Below are 20,213 nucleotides of genomic sequence, written 5' to 3'. Positions count from 1 at the left end.
ATTGAGATGTATAGGTATGTATATTTGCGTGTGTGGACGTGTATGTATATACATGTGTATGTGGGCGGGTTGGGCCATTCTTTCGTCTGTTTCCTTGCGCTACCTCGCTGACGCGATAAATACATAAATAAATAAATAAATATATGCATATATATATATATATATATATATATATATATATATATATATATATATATATATATATATTTTTTTTTTTTTTTTTTTTTTTTCATACTATTTGCCATTTCTCGCGTTAGCAAGGTAGCGTTAAGAACATAGAACTGGGCCTTAGAGGGAATATCCTCACCTGACCCCCTTCTCTGTTCCTTCTTTTGGAAAATTTAAAAAAACAAGAAAGGGGAGGATTTCCAGCCACCCGCTCCCTCCCCTTTTAGTCGCCTTCTACGACACGCAGGGAATACGTGGGAAGTATTCTTTCTCCCCTATCCCCAGGGATAAATATATATATATATATATATATATATATATATATATATATATATATATATATATATATATATATATATATATATATATATATATATATACATATATATATATATATATATCATCTGGGATAGGGAAGAAAGAAGACTTCCCACGCATTCCTCACGTGTCGAAGAAAGCGACTGAAGGGGACGGGAGCGGGGTTAAAAACCCTCCCCTCCTTGTATTTCAACTTTCTAAAAGGGAGAACAGTAGAAGGAGTCACGCGGAGAGAGCTCATCCTCCTCGAAGGCTCAGACTGGGGTGTCTGAATGTATGTGGATGTAACCAAGATGAGAAAAAAAAGAGAGATAGGTATTATGTTTGAGGAAAGGAACCAGGATGTTTTGGCTCTAAGCGAAACGAAGCTCAAGGGTAAAGGGGAAGAGTAGTTTGGGAATGATTTTGGAGTAAAGTCAGGGGTTGGAGAGGACAAGAGCAAGGGAAGGAGTAGCACTACTCCTGAAACAGGATTGGTGGGAGTGTGATAGAGTGAAACAAAGTAAACTCTAGATTGATATGGGTAAATCTGAAAGTGGATGGAGAGAGATGGGTGATTGTTGGTGCTTATGCACCTGGGCATGAAAAGAAAGATCATGAAAGGCAAGTGTTTTGGAGGCAGCTAAGTGAGTGCGTTAGTAGTTTTGATGCACAAGACCGGGTTATAGTGACGGGGGATTTGAATGCAAAGGTGACTAATGTGACAATTGAGGGAATAATTGGTGTACATGGGGTGTTCAGTGTTGTAAATGGAAATAGTGAAGAGCTTGCAGATTTATGTGCTGAAAAAAGACTGGTGATTGAGAATACATGGTTTAGAAAGAGAGATATACGTAAGCATACATATGTAAGTAAGAGAGATGACCAGAGAGCGTTATTGGATTACGTGGTAATTGATAGGCGCTTGAAAGAGAGACTTTTGGATGTTAATGTCCTGAGAGGTGCAACTGTAGGGATGTCTGATCATTATTTTGTGGAGGCGAAGGTGAAGAGGCTTTCAGAAAAGAAGAGATAATGTTTGGGTGAAGAGAGTGGTGAGAGTAAGTGAGCTTGGGAAGGAGACATGTGTGCAGAATGGAAAAAGGTGACAGCAAAGGACGTAAAGGGAGAGGGAGAAGAATAGAATGTATTTGGGGAAGTAGTGATGGCTTGTGCAAAAGATGCTTGTGGCATCAGAAGCGTGGGAGGTGGGCAGATTAGAAAGAGTAGTGGGATGAAGAAGTAAGATTATTAGTGAAAGAGAAGAGAGTGGCTTTTGGACGAGTTTTCCGGTGAAATGGCGAAATAACTAGATGTATAAAAAAAAAAAAAAGAGGCAGGACATCAAGAGAAAGGTGCAAGAGGTGAAAAAGAGGACAAATGAGAGTTGGGGTGAGAGAGTATCATCAGATTTTGTGGAGAATAAAAAGATATTTTGGATGGAGGTAAATAAAGTGCGTGAGACAAGAGAACAAATGGCAACATCGGTGAAGGGGGCTAATGGGGAGGTGATAACAAGTAGTGGTGATGTGAGAAGATGGAGTGAGTGTTTTGAAGGTTTGTTGAATGTGTTAGATGATAGAGTGGCAGATATAGGGTGTTTTGGACGAAGTGGCGTGCGAAGTGAGAGGGTTATGGAGAATGATTTGGTAAACATAGTAGAGGAAGTGAAAACTTTGCGGAAGATGAAAGCCGGCACTGCAGCGGGTTTGGATGGTACAGCACTGGATCTTATCAAAAAAGGGGGTGACTGTGTTGTTGACTAGTTGGTAGCGCTAGAAAAAGAAGAAAATTCCACATTCGTTCATACTCAGTCTCTAGCTGTCATGTATAATGCACCGAAACCACAGCTTCTTTTCCACATCCAGGCCCAACTAAACTTTCCATAGTTTACCCCAGACGCTTCACATGCCCTGGTTCAATCCATTGACAGCACGTCGACCCGGTTATACAGCATCGTTCCAATTCACTCTATTCCTTGCACGCCTTTCACCCTCCTGCATCTTCAGGCCCCGATCACTCAAAATCTTTTTCACTCCATCTTTCCACCTCCAATTTGCTCTCCCACTTCTCGTTCCCTACACCTCTGGCACATATATCCTCTTTGTAAATCTTTCCTCACCCATCCTCTCCATATGACCAAACCACTTCAAAACACCCTCTTCTGCTCTCTCAGCCACACTCTTTTTATTACCACACATCTCTCATTCCCTTTCATTACTTACGCGATCAAACCACCTCACAATACATATTATCCTCAAAAATCTCATTTCCAGCACATCCACCCACCTCCACAAAACTCTATCCATAGCCCACGCCTCACAACCATACAACATTGTTGGAACCACTATTCCTTCAAACATATCAATTTTTGCTTTCCGAGATACCGTTCTCGACTTCCACACATTCTTCAACGCTCCCAGAACTTTCGCTCCCTCCCCCACCCTATGACTCACTTCCGCTTTCATGGTTCCATCCGCTGCCACATCCACTCCCGGATACCTAAAACATTTCACCTCCTCCAGTTTTTCTCCATTCAAACTTGCCTTCCAATTGACTTGTCCCTCAACCCTACTGTACCTAATATCCTTGCTCTTATTCACATTTACTCTTAACTTTCTTCTTTCACACACTTTACCAAACTCAGTCACCAGCTACCGCAGTTTCTCACACGAATGAGCCACCAGCGCTGTATCATCAGCGAACAACAACTGACTCACTTCCCAAGCTCTCTCATCCAAAACAGATTGCATACTTGCCCCTCTTTCCAAAACTCTTGCATTCACCTCCCTAACAACCCCATCCATGAACAAATTAAACAACCATGGAGACATCACGTACCCCTGCCGCAAACCTATATTCACTGAGAACCACTCACTTCCCTCTCTTCCTACTCTTACACATGCCTTACATCCTCGATAAAACTTTTCACTGATTCTAACAACTTGCCTCCCACACCATATATTCTTAATCCCTTCATTAGAGCATCTCTATCAACTCTATCATATACCTTCTCCATATCCATAAATGCTACATACAAAACCGTTTGCTTTTCTACGTATTTCTCACATACATTATTCAAAACAAACAATTGATCCACGCATCCTCTACCACTTCTGAAACCACACTGCTCCTTCTCATTTTGAAAACACCTGATCCACACACACACACACACATATGTATATATATATGAATATATATATATATATATATATATATATATATATATATATATATATATATATATATATATATATATATATATATTATCCCTGGGGATAGGGGATTAAGAATACTTCCCACGTATTCCCTGCGTGTCGTAGAAGGCGACTAAAAGGGGAGGGAGCGGGGGGCTGGAAATCCTCCCCTCTCGGTTTGTTTGGTTTTTTTTTTTTTTTTTTTTTTTCAAAAGAAGGAACAGAGAATTGGGCCAGGTGAGGGTATTCCCTCAAAGGCCCAGTCCTCTGTTCTTAACGCTACCTCGCTAATGCGGGAAATGGCGAATAGTTTGAAAGATATATATATATATATATATTTATATATATATATATATATATATATATATATATATATATATATATATATACATATATATATATATATATATATATATATATATATATATATATATATATATATATATATATATATATATATATATATATATATATATATATATATATATCTTTCTTTTCTCTCTTTCATACTATTCACCATTTCCCGCATTAGCGAGGTAGCGTTAAGAACAGAGGACTGGGCCTTTGAGGGAATATCCTCACCTGGCCCCCTTCTCTGTTCCTTCTTTTGGAAAATTAAAAAAGAAAATGAGAGGGGAGGATTTCCAGCCCCCCGCTCTCTTCCCTTTTAGTCGCCTTCTACGACACGCAGGGAATACGTGGGAAGTATTCTTTCTCCCCTATCCCCAGGGATAACATATATATACATATATATATATATATATATATATATATATATATATATATATATATATATATATATGTATTGCTTTGTCGCTGTCTCCTGCGTTAGCGAGGGAGCGCAAGGAAACAGACGAAAGCATGTATATACATACACGTCCACATACGCAAATATACATATCTATACATTTGAATGTACACATATATATATACACACACAGACATATACATATATACACATGTACATAATTCATACTGTCTGCCTTTATTTATTCCCATCGCCACCTCGCCACACATGGAATAACATCCCCCTCCCCCCTCATGTGTGCGAGGTAGCGCTAGGAAAAGACAACAAAGGCCCCATTCGTTCACACTCAGTCTCTAGCTATCATGTAATAATGCACCGAAACCACAGCTCCCTTTCCACATCCAGGCCCCAAAGAACTTTCCATGGTTTACCCCAGACGCTTCTCATGCCCTGGTTCAATCCATTGACAGCATGTCGACCCCGGTATACCACATCGTTCCAATTCACTATATTCCTTGCACACTTTCCACCCTCCTGCATGTTTAAGCCCGTATCACTCAAAATCTTTTTCATTCCATCTTTCCACCTCCAATTTGGTCTCCCACTTCTCCTCGTTCCCTCCACCTCCGACACATATATCCTCTTGGTCAATCTTTCCTCACTCATTCTCTCCATGTGACCAAACCATTTCAAAACACCCTCTTCTGCCCTCTCAACCACACTCTTTTTATTTCCACAGATCTCTCTTACCCTTACATTACTTACTCGATCAAACCACCTCATACCACAAACCAGGTATTCCCAATCACCAGTCCTTTTTCAACACATAAATCTACAAGCTCTTCACCATTTCCATTTACAACACTGAACACCCCATGTATACCAATTATTCCCTCAACTGCCACATTACTCACCTTTGCATTCAAATCACCCATCACTATAACCCGGTCTTGTGCATCAAAATCACTAACACACTCATTTAGCTGCTCCCAAAACACTTGCCTCTCATGATCTTTCTTCTCATGCCCAGGTGCATATGCACCAATAATCACCCATCTCTCTCCATCAACTTTCAGTTTTACCCATATCAATCTAGAACTTACTTTCTTACACTCTATCACATGCTCCTACAACTCCTGTTTCTGGAGTAGTGCTACTACTTCCCTTGCTCTTGTTCTCTCACTAACCCCTGACTTTACTCCCAAGACATCCCCAAACAACTCTTCCCTTTTACCCTTGAACTTCGTTTCACTCAGAGCCAAAACATCCTGGTTCCTTTCCTCAAACATATTACCTATCTCTCCTTTTTTCTCATCTCGGTTACATCCACACACATTTAGACACCCCAATCTGAGCCTTCGAGGAGGATGAGCACTCCCCGCGTGACTCCTTCTTCTGTTTCCCCTTTTAGAAAGTTAAAATATAAGGAGGGGAGGGTTTCTGGCCCCCCGCTCCCGTCACCTTTAATCGCCTCCTACGACACGCGAGGAATGCGTGGGAAGTATTCTTTCTCCCCTATATATATATATATATATATATATATATATATATATATATATATATATATATATATATATATATATATATATATATATATATATATACCCTCCAACAGCCAGGATTCGAACCCAGGAACTTTTACGTGGCAGTCAGGAACCGTTACTACTAGGCTATGATCCCCCCCAATAGGGAAATGACTATTCGTATACAAGTAATCGAATACCCTTCGTTTCACATTCATGAGCAACGGGATCTACACCGGTCAAATCCCATCAGGCTCACATTACCAGAAGTTAGCATTTTACAGAACCTTGGTGTACAACCGCGGAGCTATACGAACACGAATGTGATGCATATGAACGCGCACTTTCAATAAAACACATAATACCCTTCAACAGCTAGGAGTCGAACCAAGGACCTTTTGTGTGGTAGTCGGGAACGCTAATAAGAAAATGACTATTGGATTACAATTATTGGAACACCCTTCTTCTCACATCCATGAGGATCGGGGTTCTACGCCGGTCAAATCCCGTTGCTCATGGATGTGAGCTGAAGGGTATTCGATTACTTGTAATGGAATAGGTATTTCCCTATCAGGGGCGATCGTAACTCAGAGGTTAGCATTTCCTTGCCATTTTGTTTATCGGTCATAATATCTGGCTTAGGGAATCAATCGTGTTTCCCCAATGCAGGATGTGGTGTTCTACTTTTCACTTTAAGGTCTGCTTGAGGTCTTTAAAACACTGTTGGTATAGAACAAATGGCCAGTTGTAGGAGTTGGCGTAGGCTGGGATGCGGGAGAAACGGTGTTGACTTTATATCATTTCCTGAGTGGGAGGAAGGCATGATAATGTCTTGTGTCAGCTGATAGAGAGTCCAGCTTATTGCGCTTTTTTCGAAGCGTTCATGTCACCTGTCTAGATCCTTGTCCAATTTATCATTTGCTCCTCTTCAAGGTCAGTACTGGAGAGATCATTGGTGATTGCTTGACTGAGTAGGTTAGGTTAATAGGTTCCAGATCTCTCTCTCTCTCTCTCTCTCTCTCTCTCTCTCTCTCTCTCTCTCTCTCTCTCTCTCTCTCTCTCTCTCTCTCTCTCTCTCTCTCTCTCTCTCTCTCTCTCTCTCTCTCTCTCCTAAATCTCATCATGTTCACCCTCCCACTCATCTCCCTCCGTCATCCTACCTCATCTCATCCCCACCTAAACCCAAAGTCCGTTCCCTCCATCAAGGTCCCAAGACCTAAGGTTCTCTCCCGCCTTGATTCGGTAACCTCCTCCAGGTCTACCTCACACCTCAGTCATCGCCACACTCCATCCGTGCCCAGCGCTTCCGTCCTACCCCCGACTCCCGCCTCCACTGGGCCTCACTCACAAGCAATCGTTGTTGTCAGCAACTTACGAGAAGAGTGACGACAACAATTTCGTGATTCTGGGAGATTCGTGTAGTACCCTGGTTGTAGAAATCCCCACATTAAACAGAAGGAAAAGAAGATGAAAGCTGCACAATCTACACACTCACTATCAACCACAATCTTGCCAACAGGACAGGAGTGCTCAGATCTAAGGTCAAGTGAGGATGGATCAGGAACAACATTGGGAAGAGCATCACGAACATCAAATTGATCCTGCTCTAAGATTACTCCTTCAATCAAACGTCGCACATTTGATTCTAATGATGTCTCAGAGTTTTGGACAGGATCATTTACAGAAGGGACAGATCAGACAAAATGTAGGCAACTATACCCTGAGTAGAACGTCAGGAAAAAATGACAAACCAAGACGCCTGTGAAGAGATGCTAACATATCATTCGAAGACTTATGGCTCGACTTCATAGGAGACAGAAGATTGTACAACAAAAGACGACATTCACCTTAGCATTAAAGGATCCGAACTCTTATCCGCACGAATCAAACGTCACCTTGCTTTACAATCGCAGGGGAAACTTTTCTGTTGCGGCCCGGTAAAGGTCGGTTAGTGGACCACATGGCAAGGGCGAATGAGATCAGGTACGGCCATATGACACACCACGCGGGGAGGTCAAATTGAGTCCGGTCCCTATAGCACCAGCCACCGATAACACGGGGGCGGGTATGGTGCAACCGTGCTCGCCAGACCTCGGTCTGGGTATGTATGGACGATCACCAAATCACAACTCATATTTCGTACGGAAATCACACAAAGAAATTAGATATATTTGAAATAGACATAAGATCGATCCAAAATGATATAACTGAATTGCATTGCTTGACAAACACAGCCCTTTGATATCATTAGATAAACAGGAACATTTCTAGACACGGAATACGACGAGTGCAACAAGCTGGACTATAGCTTATTTGTAAGTTTCCGGTCGAGGAAGCGGAATCGTATTGTATGAAAATCGTACTTAAACCCCATTGAAATTCAGACTACAAACCTGCTACTGTTAAACACTTGTATGTTCGCATTAACACGTAAATGTCGTATACAGACAGCAGAAACTGATAGTCACGTATGAGTGTTTGCGAATAATGAAGGTTAGAAACGCGATCATTCTGGGTGGATTTTGATATTTCATTTCAACGTATACATATATATACATACAAAGACATATACATGTATACATATGTACTTAATTCATACTTACTGCCTTTATTCAATCCCGTCGCCACCCAGCCTCACATGAAATGACAACAGCCTCCCCCCGCACACAGGCGAGGTTAGCACTAGGAAAAGACAACAAAGGCCACATTCTTTCACACTCAGTCTCTAGCTGTCAGGTACAATGCACCGAAACCACACATCCCTTTCCACATCGAGGCCAAACAAACTTTCCATGGTTTACCCCATATGCTTTATATGCTCTGGTTCAATCCATTGACAGCACGTCGACCCCGATATACCACATCGTTCAGATTCACTCTGTTCCTTGCAAGCCTTTCACCCTCCTGCATGCTCAGGCCTCGATCGCTCAAAAACTTTTTGACTCCATCCTTCCACCTCCAATTTGGTGTCCCACTTCTCGTTCCCTCCACCTCTGACACATATATCCTCTTTCTCAATCATTCCTCACTCATTCTCTCCATGTGAGCAAACCATTTCAATACACCCTCTTCTGCTCTCTCAGCCACACTCTTTTCATTACCACACATCTCTCTTACCCTTTCATTACTTACTCGAGCAAACCACCTCACACCACATATTGTCCTCAAACATCTCATTTCCAACACATTCACCTTCTACCGCACAACCTTATCTATAGCCCACGCCTCCCAACCATATAACATTGTTGGAACCAATATTCCTTCAAAAATATCCATTTTTCCTTTCCGAGATAATGTTCTCGCCTTCCACACATTCTTCAACGCTCCCAGAGCTTTCGCCCCCTCCCCCACCCTACGATTCACTTCCGCTTCCATGGTTCCATCCACTGCTTAATCCACTACCAGATATCTAAAACACTTCACTTCCTCCAGTTTTTCTCCATTCAAACGTACCTCCCAACTGACTTGTCCCTTTACCCTACTGTACCTAATAACCTTGCTCTTATTCACATTTACTCTCAGCTTTCTTCTTCCACACACTTTGCCAAACTCAGTCACCAGCTTCTGCAGTTTCTCACACAAATCAGCCACCAGCACTGTATCATCAGCGAACAACTGACTCACTTCACATGCTCTCTCGTCCACAACAGACTGCATACTTGCCCCTGTTACAAAAATTCTTGCATTCACCTCCCTAACAACCCCATCCATAAACAAATTAGACAACCATGGAGACATCACACACCCTGCCGCAAACCAACATTCACTGAAAACAATCACTTTCCACTCTTCCTACACGTTCACATGCCTTACATTCTCGATAAAAACTTTTCACTGCTTCTAACAACTTGCCTCCCACACCAAATATTCTTAATACCTTCCACAGAGCATCTCTGTCAACTCTATCATATGCCTTCTCCAGATCCATTAATGTTACAACAAATACCTTTGCTTTTCTAAGTATTTCTCACATATATTCTTCAAAGCAAACACCTGATCCACACAACCTCTACCACTTCTGAAACCACACTGCTCTTCCCCAATCTGATGCTCTATACATGCCTTCACCCTCTCAATCAATACCCTCCCATATAATTTTCCAAGAATACTCAGCAAACTTATCACTCTGTAATTTGAGCACGCACTTTTAACACCTTTGCTTTTATACAATGGCACAATGCAAGCATTCCGCCAATCCTCAGGCACCTCACCGTGAGTCATGCATACATTAAATAGCCTTGACAACCAGTCAACTATACAGGCACCCATTTTTTGATAAATTCCAATGCAATACCATCCATACCCGCTGCCTTGCCGGCTTTCATCTTTGGCAAAACTTTTACTACCTGTTCTCTGTTTACCACATCAATACCCCTAACCCTCTCACTTTGCAAACTACCTCGACCAAAACACCCTATATCTGCCACTCTATCATCAAAGACATTCAACAAGCCTTCAAAATACTCATTCCATCTCCTCACATCACCACTACTTGTTATCTCCTCTCCATTAGCCCCCTTAACCGAAGTTCCCATTTGTTCCCTTGTCTTACGCACTTTATTTACATCCTTCCAAGCCATCTTTTTATTCTCCCTTAAATTTACTGATACTCTCTCACCCCAACTCTCATTTGCCCTCTTTTTCACCTCTCACCTTTCTCTTGACATCCTGCCTCTTTCTTTTAAACATCTCCCACTCATTTGCATCATTTTCTGCAAAAATCGTCCAAATGCCTCTCTCTTCTCATTCACTAATAATCTTACTTCATCATCCCACCACTCACTACCCTTTCTAATCTACCCATCTCCCACGCTTCTCATGCCACAAGCATCTTTTGCGCAAGCCATCACTGCTTCCCTAAATACATCCCATTTCTCCCCTACTCCCCTTACGTCCTTCGTTCTCACCATATTCCCTTCTATACTCAGTCTTTCCTCGTACTTCCTCACACAAGTCTCCTTCTCAAGCTCGCTTACTCTCACCATTCTCTTCACCCCAACATTCTTCCTTCTTTTCTGAAAACCTCTACAAATCTTCACCTTCGCCTCCATAAGATAACGATCAGGCATCCCTCCAGTTGCACCTCTCAGCACATTAACATCCAAAAGTCTCTCTTTCGCGCACCTACCAATAAACACGTAATCCAATAACGCTCTCCGGGCATTTCCCCTACTTACCTACGTACACTTATGTATATCTCTCATTTTAAACCATGTATTCCTAATCACCAGTCCTTTTTCAGCACATTAATCTACAAGCTCTTCACCATTTCCATTTACAACACTGAAAATCCTATGTACACCAATTATTCCCTCAACTGCCACATTACTCACCTTTGCATTCAATTCACCCATCACTATAACCCGGACTCGTGCATCAAAACTACTAACACACTCACTCAGCTGCTCCCAAAACACTTGCCTTTCATGATCTCTCTTCTCATGCCCAGAAGCATATGCACCAATAATCCCGAATCTCTCTCCATCCACTTTCAGTTTTACCCATATCAATTTAGAGTTTCCTTTCTTACAGTCTATCACATACTCCCACCACGCCTGTTTCAGGAGACGTGCTACTCCTTCCCTTGCTCTTGTCCTGACTTTACTCCCAAGACATTCCCAAACCACTCTTCCCCTTTACCCTTGAGCTTAGTTTCACTCAGAGCCAAAACATCCAGGTTACCTTTCCTCAAACATACTACCTATCTCTCCTTTTTTCTGATCTTGGTTACAACCGCACACATTTAGACACCCCAATATATATATATATATATATATATATATATATATATATATATATATATATATATATATATATATATATATATATATATATATATATATATATGCATATGTGTGTGTGTGTGTGTGTGTGTGTGTATATATATTCCTATGTGTCCACGGGGAAAATGAAACACGAAAAGTTCCCAAGTGCACTTTCGTGTAATAATCACATCATCATAGGACACACAAGAGAGAAATATAACAGTCAGTTGATATACATCGAAGAGACAAAGCTAGGATGCAATTTGGTAAATATGTGATTGTCCAAAACATACAACGAGCGTTCATAAACTTATCATTTTACAAATCTTATCAACAATAAAGTTATCTAATTTGTATAGACCATCACTAATATTAAGATTATAATTCTTTGTGTATTTAATAATAGAAGATTCAATGATATTTCTCTTTGTAATAGAGTTAGACTTAATAACTGAGATGGCGTTACTCCAGTCAATACAATGATCATAGTTTTTAACATGATTAAACAAGGCATTTGATTCTTGTCCCGTTCTTATACTATATTTATGTTGCTTAAGTCCAACAGAAAGATCCTTACCAGTCTGACCAACACAAAATTTATCACAGTTTCCACAAGACACTTTATAGATGCAACCGAGAGAATTTTCTGGTGAATTCCTGATTAAGATATTCTTTATAGTATTATTGTTGCTATAGGCAACATTTACATTAAAGGATTTAAGCAACACGGGAAGCAAAGTGAAATTATTATTAAATATAATATATAGTATATAGTATATAGTATATAGGATAAGAACGGGACAAGAATTGTGTCTCCCCTGATAATGTGATTATTACACGAAAGTGCACTTGGGAACTTTTCATGTTTCATTTTCCCCGTGGACTCATATAAATGTCTTGATCACGCGCAAAATTGTGATCCTTTCCAATATATATATATATATATATATATATATATATATATATATATATATATATATATATATATATATATATATATATATATATGTGTGTGTGTGTGTGTGTGTGTGTGTGTGTGTGTATATTCCTATGAGTCCACGGGGAAAATGAAACACGAAAAGTTCCCAAGTGCACTTTCGTGTAATGATCACATCATCATAGGACACACAAGAGAGAAATATAATAGTCAGTTGATATATATATATATATATATATATATATATATATATATATATATATATATATATATATATATATATATATATATATATATATATATATATATATATATATACATATATATATATATATATATATATATATATATATATATATATATATATATATATATGTATATATATATATATATATATATATATATATATATATATATATATATATATATATATTTTTTTTTTTTTTTTTTTTGCTTTGTCGCTGTCTCCCGCGTTTGCGAGGTAGCGCAACGAAACAGGCGAAAGAAATGGCCCAACCCACCCCCATACACATGTATATACATACGTCCACACACGCAAATATACATACCTACACAGCTTTCCATGGTTTACCCCAGACGCTTCACATGCCTTGATTCAATCAACTGATAGCACGTCAACCCCGGTATACCACATCGCTCCAATTCACTCTATTCCTTGCCCTCCTTTCACCCTCCTGCATGTTCAGGCCCCGATCACACAAAATCTTTTTCACTCCATCCTTCCACCTCCAATTTGGTCTCCCTCTTCTCCTCGTTCCCTCCACCTCCGACACATATATCCTCTTGGTCAATCTTTCCTCACTCATTCTCTCCATGTGCCCAAACCATTTCAAAACACCCTCTTCTGCTCTCTCAACCACGCTCTTTTTATTTCCACACATCTCTCTTACCCTTACGTTACTTACTCGATCAAACCACCTCACACCACACATTGTCCTCAAACATCTCAATTCCAGCACATCCAGCACATCCGTTGGAACCACTATTCCTTCAAACATACCCATTTTTGCTTTCCGAGATAATGTTCTCGACTTCCACACATTCTTCAAGGCTCCCAGAATTTTCGCCCCCTCCCCCACCCTATGATCCACTTCCGCTTCCATGGTTCCATCCGCTGCCACATCCACTCCCAGATATCTAAAACACTTCACTTCCTCCAGTTTTTCTCCATTCAAACTCACCTCCCAACTGACTTGACCCTCAAACCTACTGTACCTAATAACCTTGCTCTTATTCACATTTACTCTTAACTTTCTTCTTTCACACACTTTACCAAACTCAGTCACCAGCTTCTGCAGTTTCTCACATGAATCAGCCACCAGCGCTGTATCATCAGCGAACAACAACTGACTCACTTCCCAAGCTCTCTCATCCCCAACAGACTTCATACTTGCCCCTCTTTCCAAAACTCTTCCATTCACCTCCCTAACAACCCCATCCATAAACAAATTAAACAACCATGGAGACATCACACACCCCTGCCGCAAACCTACATTCACTGAGAACCAATCACTTTCCTCTCTTCCTACACGTACACATGCCTTACATCCTCGATAAAAACTTTTCACTGCTTCTAACAACTTGCCTCCCACACCATATATTCTTAATACCTTCCACAGAGCATCTCTATCAACTCTATCATATGCCATCTCCAGATCCATAAATGCTACATACAAATCCATTTGCTTTTCTAAGTATTTCTCACATACATTCTTCAAAGCAAACACCTGATCCACACATCCTCTACCACTTCTGAAACCACACTGCTCTTCCCCAATCTGATGCTCTGTACATGCCTTCACCCTCTCAATCAATACCCTCCCATATAATTTACCAGGAATACTCAACAAACTTATACCTCTGTAATTTGAGCACTCACTCTTATCCCCTTTGCCTTTGTACAATGGCACTATGCACGCATTCCGCCAATCCTCAGGCACCTCACCATGAGTCATACATACATTAAATAACCTTACCAACCAGTCAACAATACAGTCACCCCCTTTTTTAATAAATTCCAGTGCAATACCATCCAAACCTGCTGTCTTGCCGGCTTTCATCTTCCGCAAAGGTTGTACTACCTCTTCTCTGTTTACCAAATCATTTTCCCTAACCCTCTCACTTTGCACACCACCTCGACCAAAACACCCTATATCTGCCACTCTATCATCAAACACATTCAACAAACCTTCAAAATACTCACTCCATCTCCTTCTCACGTCACCACTACTTGTTATCACCTCCCCATTAGCCCATTAGTTCCCATTTGCTCCCTTGTCTTACGCACTTTATTTACCTCCTTCCAGAACATCTTTTTATTCTCCCTAAAATTTAATATATATATATATATATATATATATATATATATATATATATATATATATATATATATATATATATATATATATATATATATATATATATATATATATATATATATATATATATATATATATATATATATATATGTGTATATATATATATATATATATATATATATATATATATATATATATATATATATATATATATATATATATATGTAGGTGGGTGGTGTGCTTGCAGTACTCCATCTATTGGACACTGCAGGCCAAGAACGGTTTCGGTCCATCACCAAACAGTACTACAGGAAGGCTGATGGTGTGGTGGTCATGTATGACCTTACCAATGAACAGTCCTTTCTGAATGTGGTGGATTGGATAACTTCAGTCAAGGAGACAGATGGAGAGGATGTGATAGTGATGGTATTGGGGAATAAAGAAGACCTGCAGGCAGATCAGCACGTTGATGAGAGTGTAGCGTACAGGCTGGCTAAGGACAATAACTGCTTCATATGTCAGTGCATTGCTGCAACTGGTAGTGGGGTACAGGAAGCCATATTGCATTTAGCAGCTGTTCTAACCACCCTGCAGGAGCATGACATCATTGCTCCCACAGCCATCACACTTCAAGAGCCACTCAAGAAAAAGATGTGCTGCTGATAAGGCATTAAAGCGAATGTCATCATATTTATCTAGTCATGATTTGTTTAGTAATAGTTGATTTCATGTTACAAGTACTGGACAATAGAATTTACTTATTCAGGCATTGATATGAGCAGTAGTGTTTATAAATGTGTTAGAAATACCATTATATTCCCACCACAGAAAACACTTTTTCTCAAGGACTAATAATAAAAGTGTTAAAGTGCTGTCATATATATCTTTTTACTTATTAAGTCTGGGAGCGGGGGGCTGGAAATCCTCCCCTCTCATTTTTTTTTTTAATTTTCCAAAAGAAGGAACAGAGAATTGGGCCAGGTGAGGGTATTCCCTCAAAGGCCCAGTCCTCTGTTCTTAACGCTACCTTGCTAACGCGGGAAATGGCGAATAGTATGAAAGAAAGAAAGATATATATATATATATATATATATATATATATATATATATATATATATATATATATATATATATATATATATATATATATATATATATATATATATATATCATTTACTCTTAACATTCTTCTTTCACACACTTTACCAAACTCAGTCACCAGCTTCTGCAGTTTCTCACATGAATCAGCCACCAGCGCTGTATCATCAGCGAACAACAACTGACTCACTTCCCAAGCTCTCTCATCCCCAACAGACTTCATACTTGCCCCTCTTTCCAAAACTCTTGCATTCACCTCCCTAACAACCCCATCCATAAACAAATTAAACAACCAAAAAAAAAAAAAAAAAAATATATATATATATATATATATATATATATATATATATATATATATATATATATATATATATATATATATATATGTATATATATATATAAATATATATCTTATTATTCATTTTGCTTTGTCACTGTCTCCCGCGTTAGCGAAGTAGAGCAAGGACACAGACGAAAGAATGGCCCTAACCCACCCACATACACATGTATATACAAACACGTCCACAAACGCAAGTATACATACCTATACATCTCAGCGTATACATATATATACACACACAGACAAATACATATACAAACATGTACATAATTCATACTGTCTGCCTATATTCATTTCCATCGCCACCCCGCCACTCATGAAAAAACAGCCCTTTCCCCCCGCAAGTGCACGAGGTAGCGCTAGGAAAAGACAACAAAGGCCACATTAGTTCACGTTCAGTCTCTACCCGTCATGTAATAATGCACCGAACCACAGCTCCCTTTCCACATCCAGGCCCCACACAACTTTCCATGGTTTACCCCAGACGCTTCACACGCCCTGGTTCAATCCATTGACGGCACGGCAACCCCGGTATACCACATCGTTCCAATTCGCTCTATTCCTTGCACGCCTCTCACCCTCCTGCCTGTTTAGGCCCCGATCACTCAAAATCTTTTTCACTCCATCTTTCCACCTAAAACTTGGTCTCTCACTTCTCCTCGTTCCCTCCACCTCGGACTCATATAACCTCTTGGTCAATCTTTCCTCACTCATTCTCTCCATGTGACCAAACCATTTCAAAACACCCTCTTCTGCTCTCTCAGCCACATTCTTTTTATTGTTACACATCTCTCTCACCCTATTATTACTTACTCGATCAAACCACCTCCCACCACATATTGTCCTCAGACATCTCATTTCCAGCAAATCCACCCTCCTCCGCACAACTCTATCTACAGCCCACGCCTCGCAACCATACAACACTGCTGGAACCACTATTCCTTCAAACATACCCATTTTTGCTTTCCGTGATAGAGTTCTCGACTTCCACACATTCTTCAACGCCCCCAGAACTTTCACCCCCTCCCCCACCCTATAATTCATTTCCGCTTCCATGGTTCCATTCGCTGCCAAATCCACTCCCAGATATCTTAAACACTTCACTTCCTCCAGTTTTTCTCCATTCAAACTTACCTCCCAATTGACCTGTCCTACAACCCTACTGTACCTAATAACCTTGCTCTTATTCACATTTACTCTCAGCTTTCTTCTTTCACACACTTTACCAAACTCAGTCACCAGCTTCTGCAGTTTCTCACATGAAATCAGCCACCAGCTCTGTATCATCAACGAACAACAACTGACTCACTTCCCAAGCTCTCTCGTCCACAACAGACTGCATACCCGCCCCTCTTTCCAAAACTCTTGCATTCACCTCACTAACAAACCCATCCATAAACAAATTAAACAACCATATAGACATCACACATCCCTGCCGCAAACCTATATTCACTGAGAACCAATCACTTTCCTCTCTTCCTTCACGTACACATGCCTTACATCCTCGATAAAAACTTTACACAACTTGCCTCCCACACCATATATTCTTAATACCTTCCACAGAGCATCTCCATCAACTCTATCATACACCTTTCCAGATCCATAAATGCTACAAACAAATCCATTTCATTTCTAAGTATTTCTGACAAACATTCTTCAAAGCAAACACCTGATCCACACATCCTTTACCACTTCTGAAAAGACAGTGCTCCTCCACAATCTGATGCTCTGTACATGCCTTCACCCTCTCAGTCAATACCCTCCCATATAATTTCCCAGGAATGCTCAACAAACTTATACCTCTGTAGTTTGAGCACTCACTTTTATCTCCTTTGCCTTTGTACAGTGGCACTATGCAAGCATTCCGCCAATCCTCAGGCACCTCACCATGACTCATATATACGTTAAATAACCTTAACAACCAGTCAACAATACAGTCACCCCCTTTTTTAATAAATTCCACTGCAATACCATCTAAACCCGCTGCCTTGCTGGCTTTCATCTATCGCAAAGCTGTTACTACCGCTTCTCTGTTTACCAAATGATTCTCCCTAACCCTCTCACTTTGCACACCACCTCGACCAAAACACCCTATTTCTGCCACTCTATCATCAAACACATTCAACAAACCTTCAATATACTCACTCCATCTCCTTCTATCATCACCACTACTTGTTATCACCTCCTTATTAACCCCTTTCACTGAAGTTCCCATTTGTTCCCTCGTCTTACGCACTTTATTTACCTCCTTCCAGAACTTCTTTTTATTCTCCCTAAAATTTAATGATTGTCTCTCACCCCAACTCTCATTTGCCCTCTTTTTCGCCTCTTTCACCTTTCTCTTAACCTCATGCCTCTTTCTTTTATACATCTCCTACTCATTTGCATTATTTCCCTACAAAAATCATCCAAATGCCTCTCTCTTCTCTTTCACTAATGATCTTACCTCTTCATCCCACCACTCACTACCCTTTCTAATCTGCCCACTTCCCACGCTTCTCATGCCACAAGCATCTTTTGTGCAAGCCACCACTGCTTCCCTAAATACATCCCATTCCTCCCCAACTCCCCTTACCTCCTTTGTTCTCACCTTTTTCCATTATGTACTCAGTCTCCTCTGGTACTTCCTCACGCAAGTCTCATTCCCAAGCTCACTTACTCTAACCACTCTTTTCAACCCAACATTCTCTCTTCTTTTCGGAAAACCTCTACAAATCTTCACCTTCGCCTTCACAAGATAATGATCAGACTTCCCTCCAGTTGCACCTCTCAGCACATTAACATCCAAAAGTCTCTCTTTCGCGCACCTATCAATTAACACATAATCCAGTAACGCTCTCTGGCCATCTCTCCTACTTACATACGTATACTTATGTATATCTCTCTTTTTAAACTAGGTACTCCCAATCGCCAGTCCTTTTTCAGCACATGAATCTACAAGCTCTTCACCATTTCCATTTACAACACTGAGCACCCCATGTACACCAATTATTCCCTCAACTGCCACATTACTCATCTTTGTATTCAAATTACCTGTCACTATAACCCGGTCCCGTGCATCAAAACTACTAACACACTCACTCAGCTGCTCCCAAAACACTTGCCTCTCATGATCTTTCTTTACATGCCCAGGTGCATATGCACCAATAGTCACCCATCTCTCTCCATCCACTTTCAGTTTTACCCATATCAATCTAGAGTTTACCTTCTTACACTCTATCACATACTCCCACCACTCCTGTTTCAGAAGTAGTGCTACTCCTTCCCTTGCTCTTGTCCTCTCACTAACCCTTGACTTTACTCCCAAGACACACCCAAATCACTCTTCCCCTTTACCCTTGAGATTCGTTTCACTCAGAGCCAAAACATCCAGGTTCTTTTCCTCAAAAATACTACCTGTCTCTCCTTTTTTCTCATCTTGTTTACATCCACACACATTTAGTCACCCCAATCTGAGCCTTCGAGGAGGAGGAGCACTCCCCGCGTGACTCCTTCTTCTGTTTCCCCTTTTAGGAAGTTAAAATACAAGGAGGGTAGGGTTTCCAGCCCCCCGCTCCCATCCCCTTTAGTCGCCTTCTGCGACACGTGAGAAATGCGTGGGAAGTATATATATATATATATATATATATATATATATATATATATATATATATATATATATATATATATATATATATATATATATATATATATATCCCTGGGGATAAGGGAGAAAGAATACTTCCCACCCATTCCTCACGTGTCGTAGAAGACGACAGTATGTGTGTAGATGTATCCAAGATGAGAAAAAAGGAGAGATAG

At 40.2% G+C, this 20,213-nt stretch overlaps 2 protein-coding genes across 2 annotated transcripts in view; both read left to right on the top strand.

The window, feature by feature from the left end:
* LOC139761947 (organic cation transporter protein-like) overlaps nt 1–20,213 on the top strand; it is a 145,038-nt gene that overhangs the window by 31,627 nt on the left and 93,198 nt on the right. The gene's annotated exons all lie outside the window — the stretch shown is intronic.
* On the top strand, nt 15,308–15,637 carry LOC139762007 (EF-hand calcium-binding domain-containing protein 4B-like). Its single transcript, XM_071686789.1, has one exon. The coding sequence runs from the start codon at nt 15,308–15,310 to the stop codon at nt 15,635–15,637; it is 330 nt and encodes a 109-aa protein (XP_071542890.1).

Source organism: Panulirus ornatus, chromosome 42 (genome assembly GCF_036320965.1).
Source record: "Panulirus ornatus isolate Po-2019 chromosome 42, ASM3632096v1, whole genome shotgun sequence".
NCBI classification, from domain to species: domain Eukaryota; kingdom Metazoa; phylum Arthropoda; class Malacostraca; order Decapoda; family Palinuridae; genus Panulirus; species Panulirus ornatus.
This window is presented reverse-complemented; position numbering and strand designations above follow the sequence as displayed.

Coding starts and splice junctions, on each gene's coding strand:
- LOC139762007 (XM_071686789.1), top strand. CDS start 15,308: ATGTATGACCTTACCAATGAACAGTCCTTTCTGAATGTGGTGGATTGG.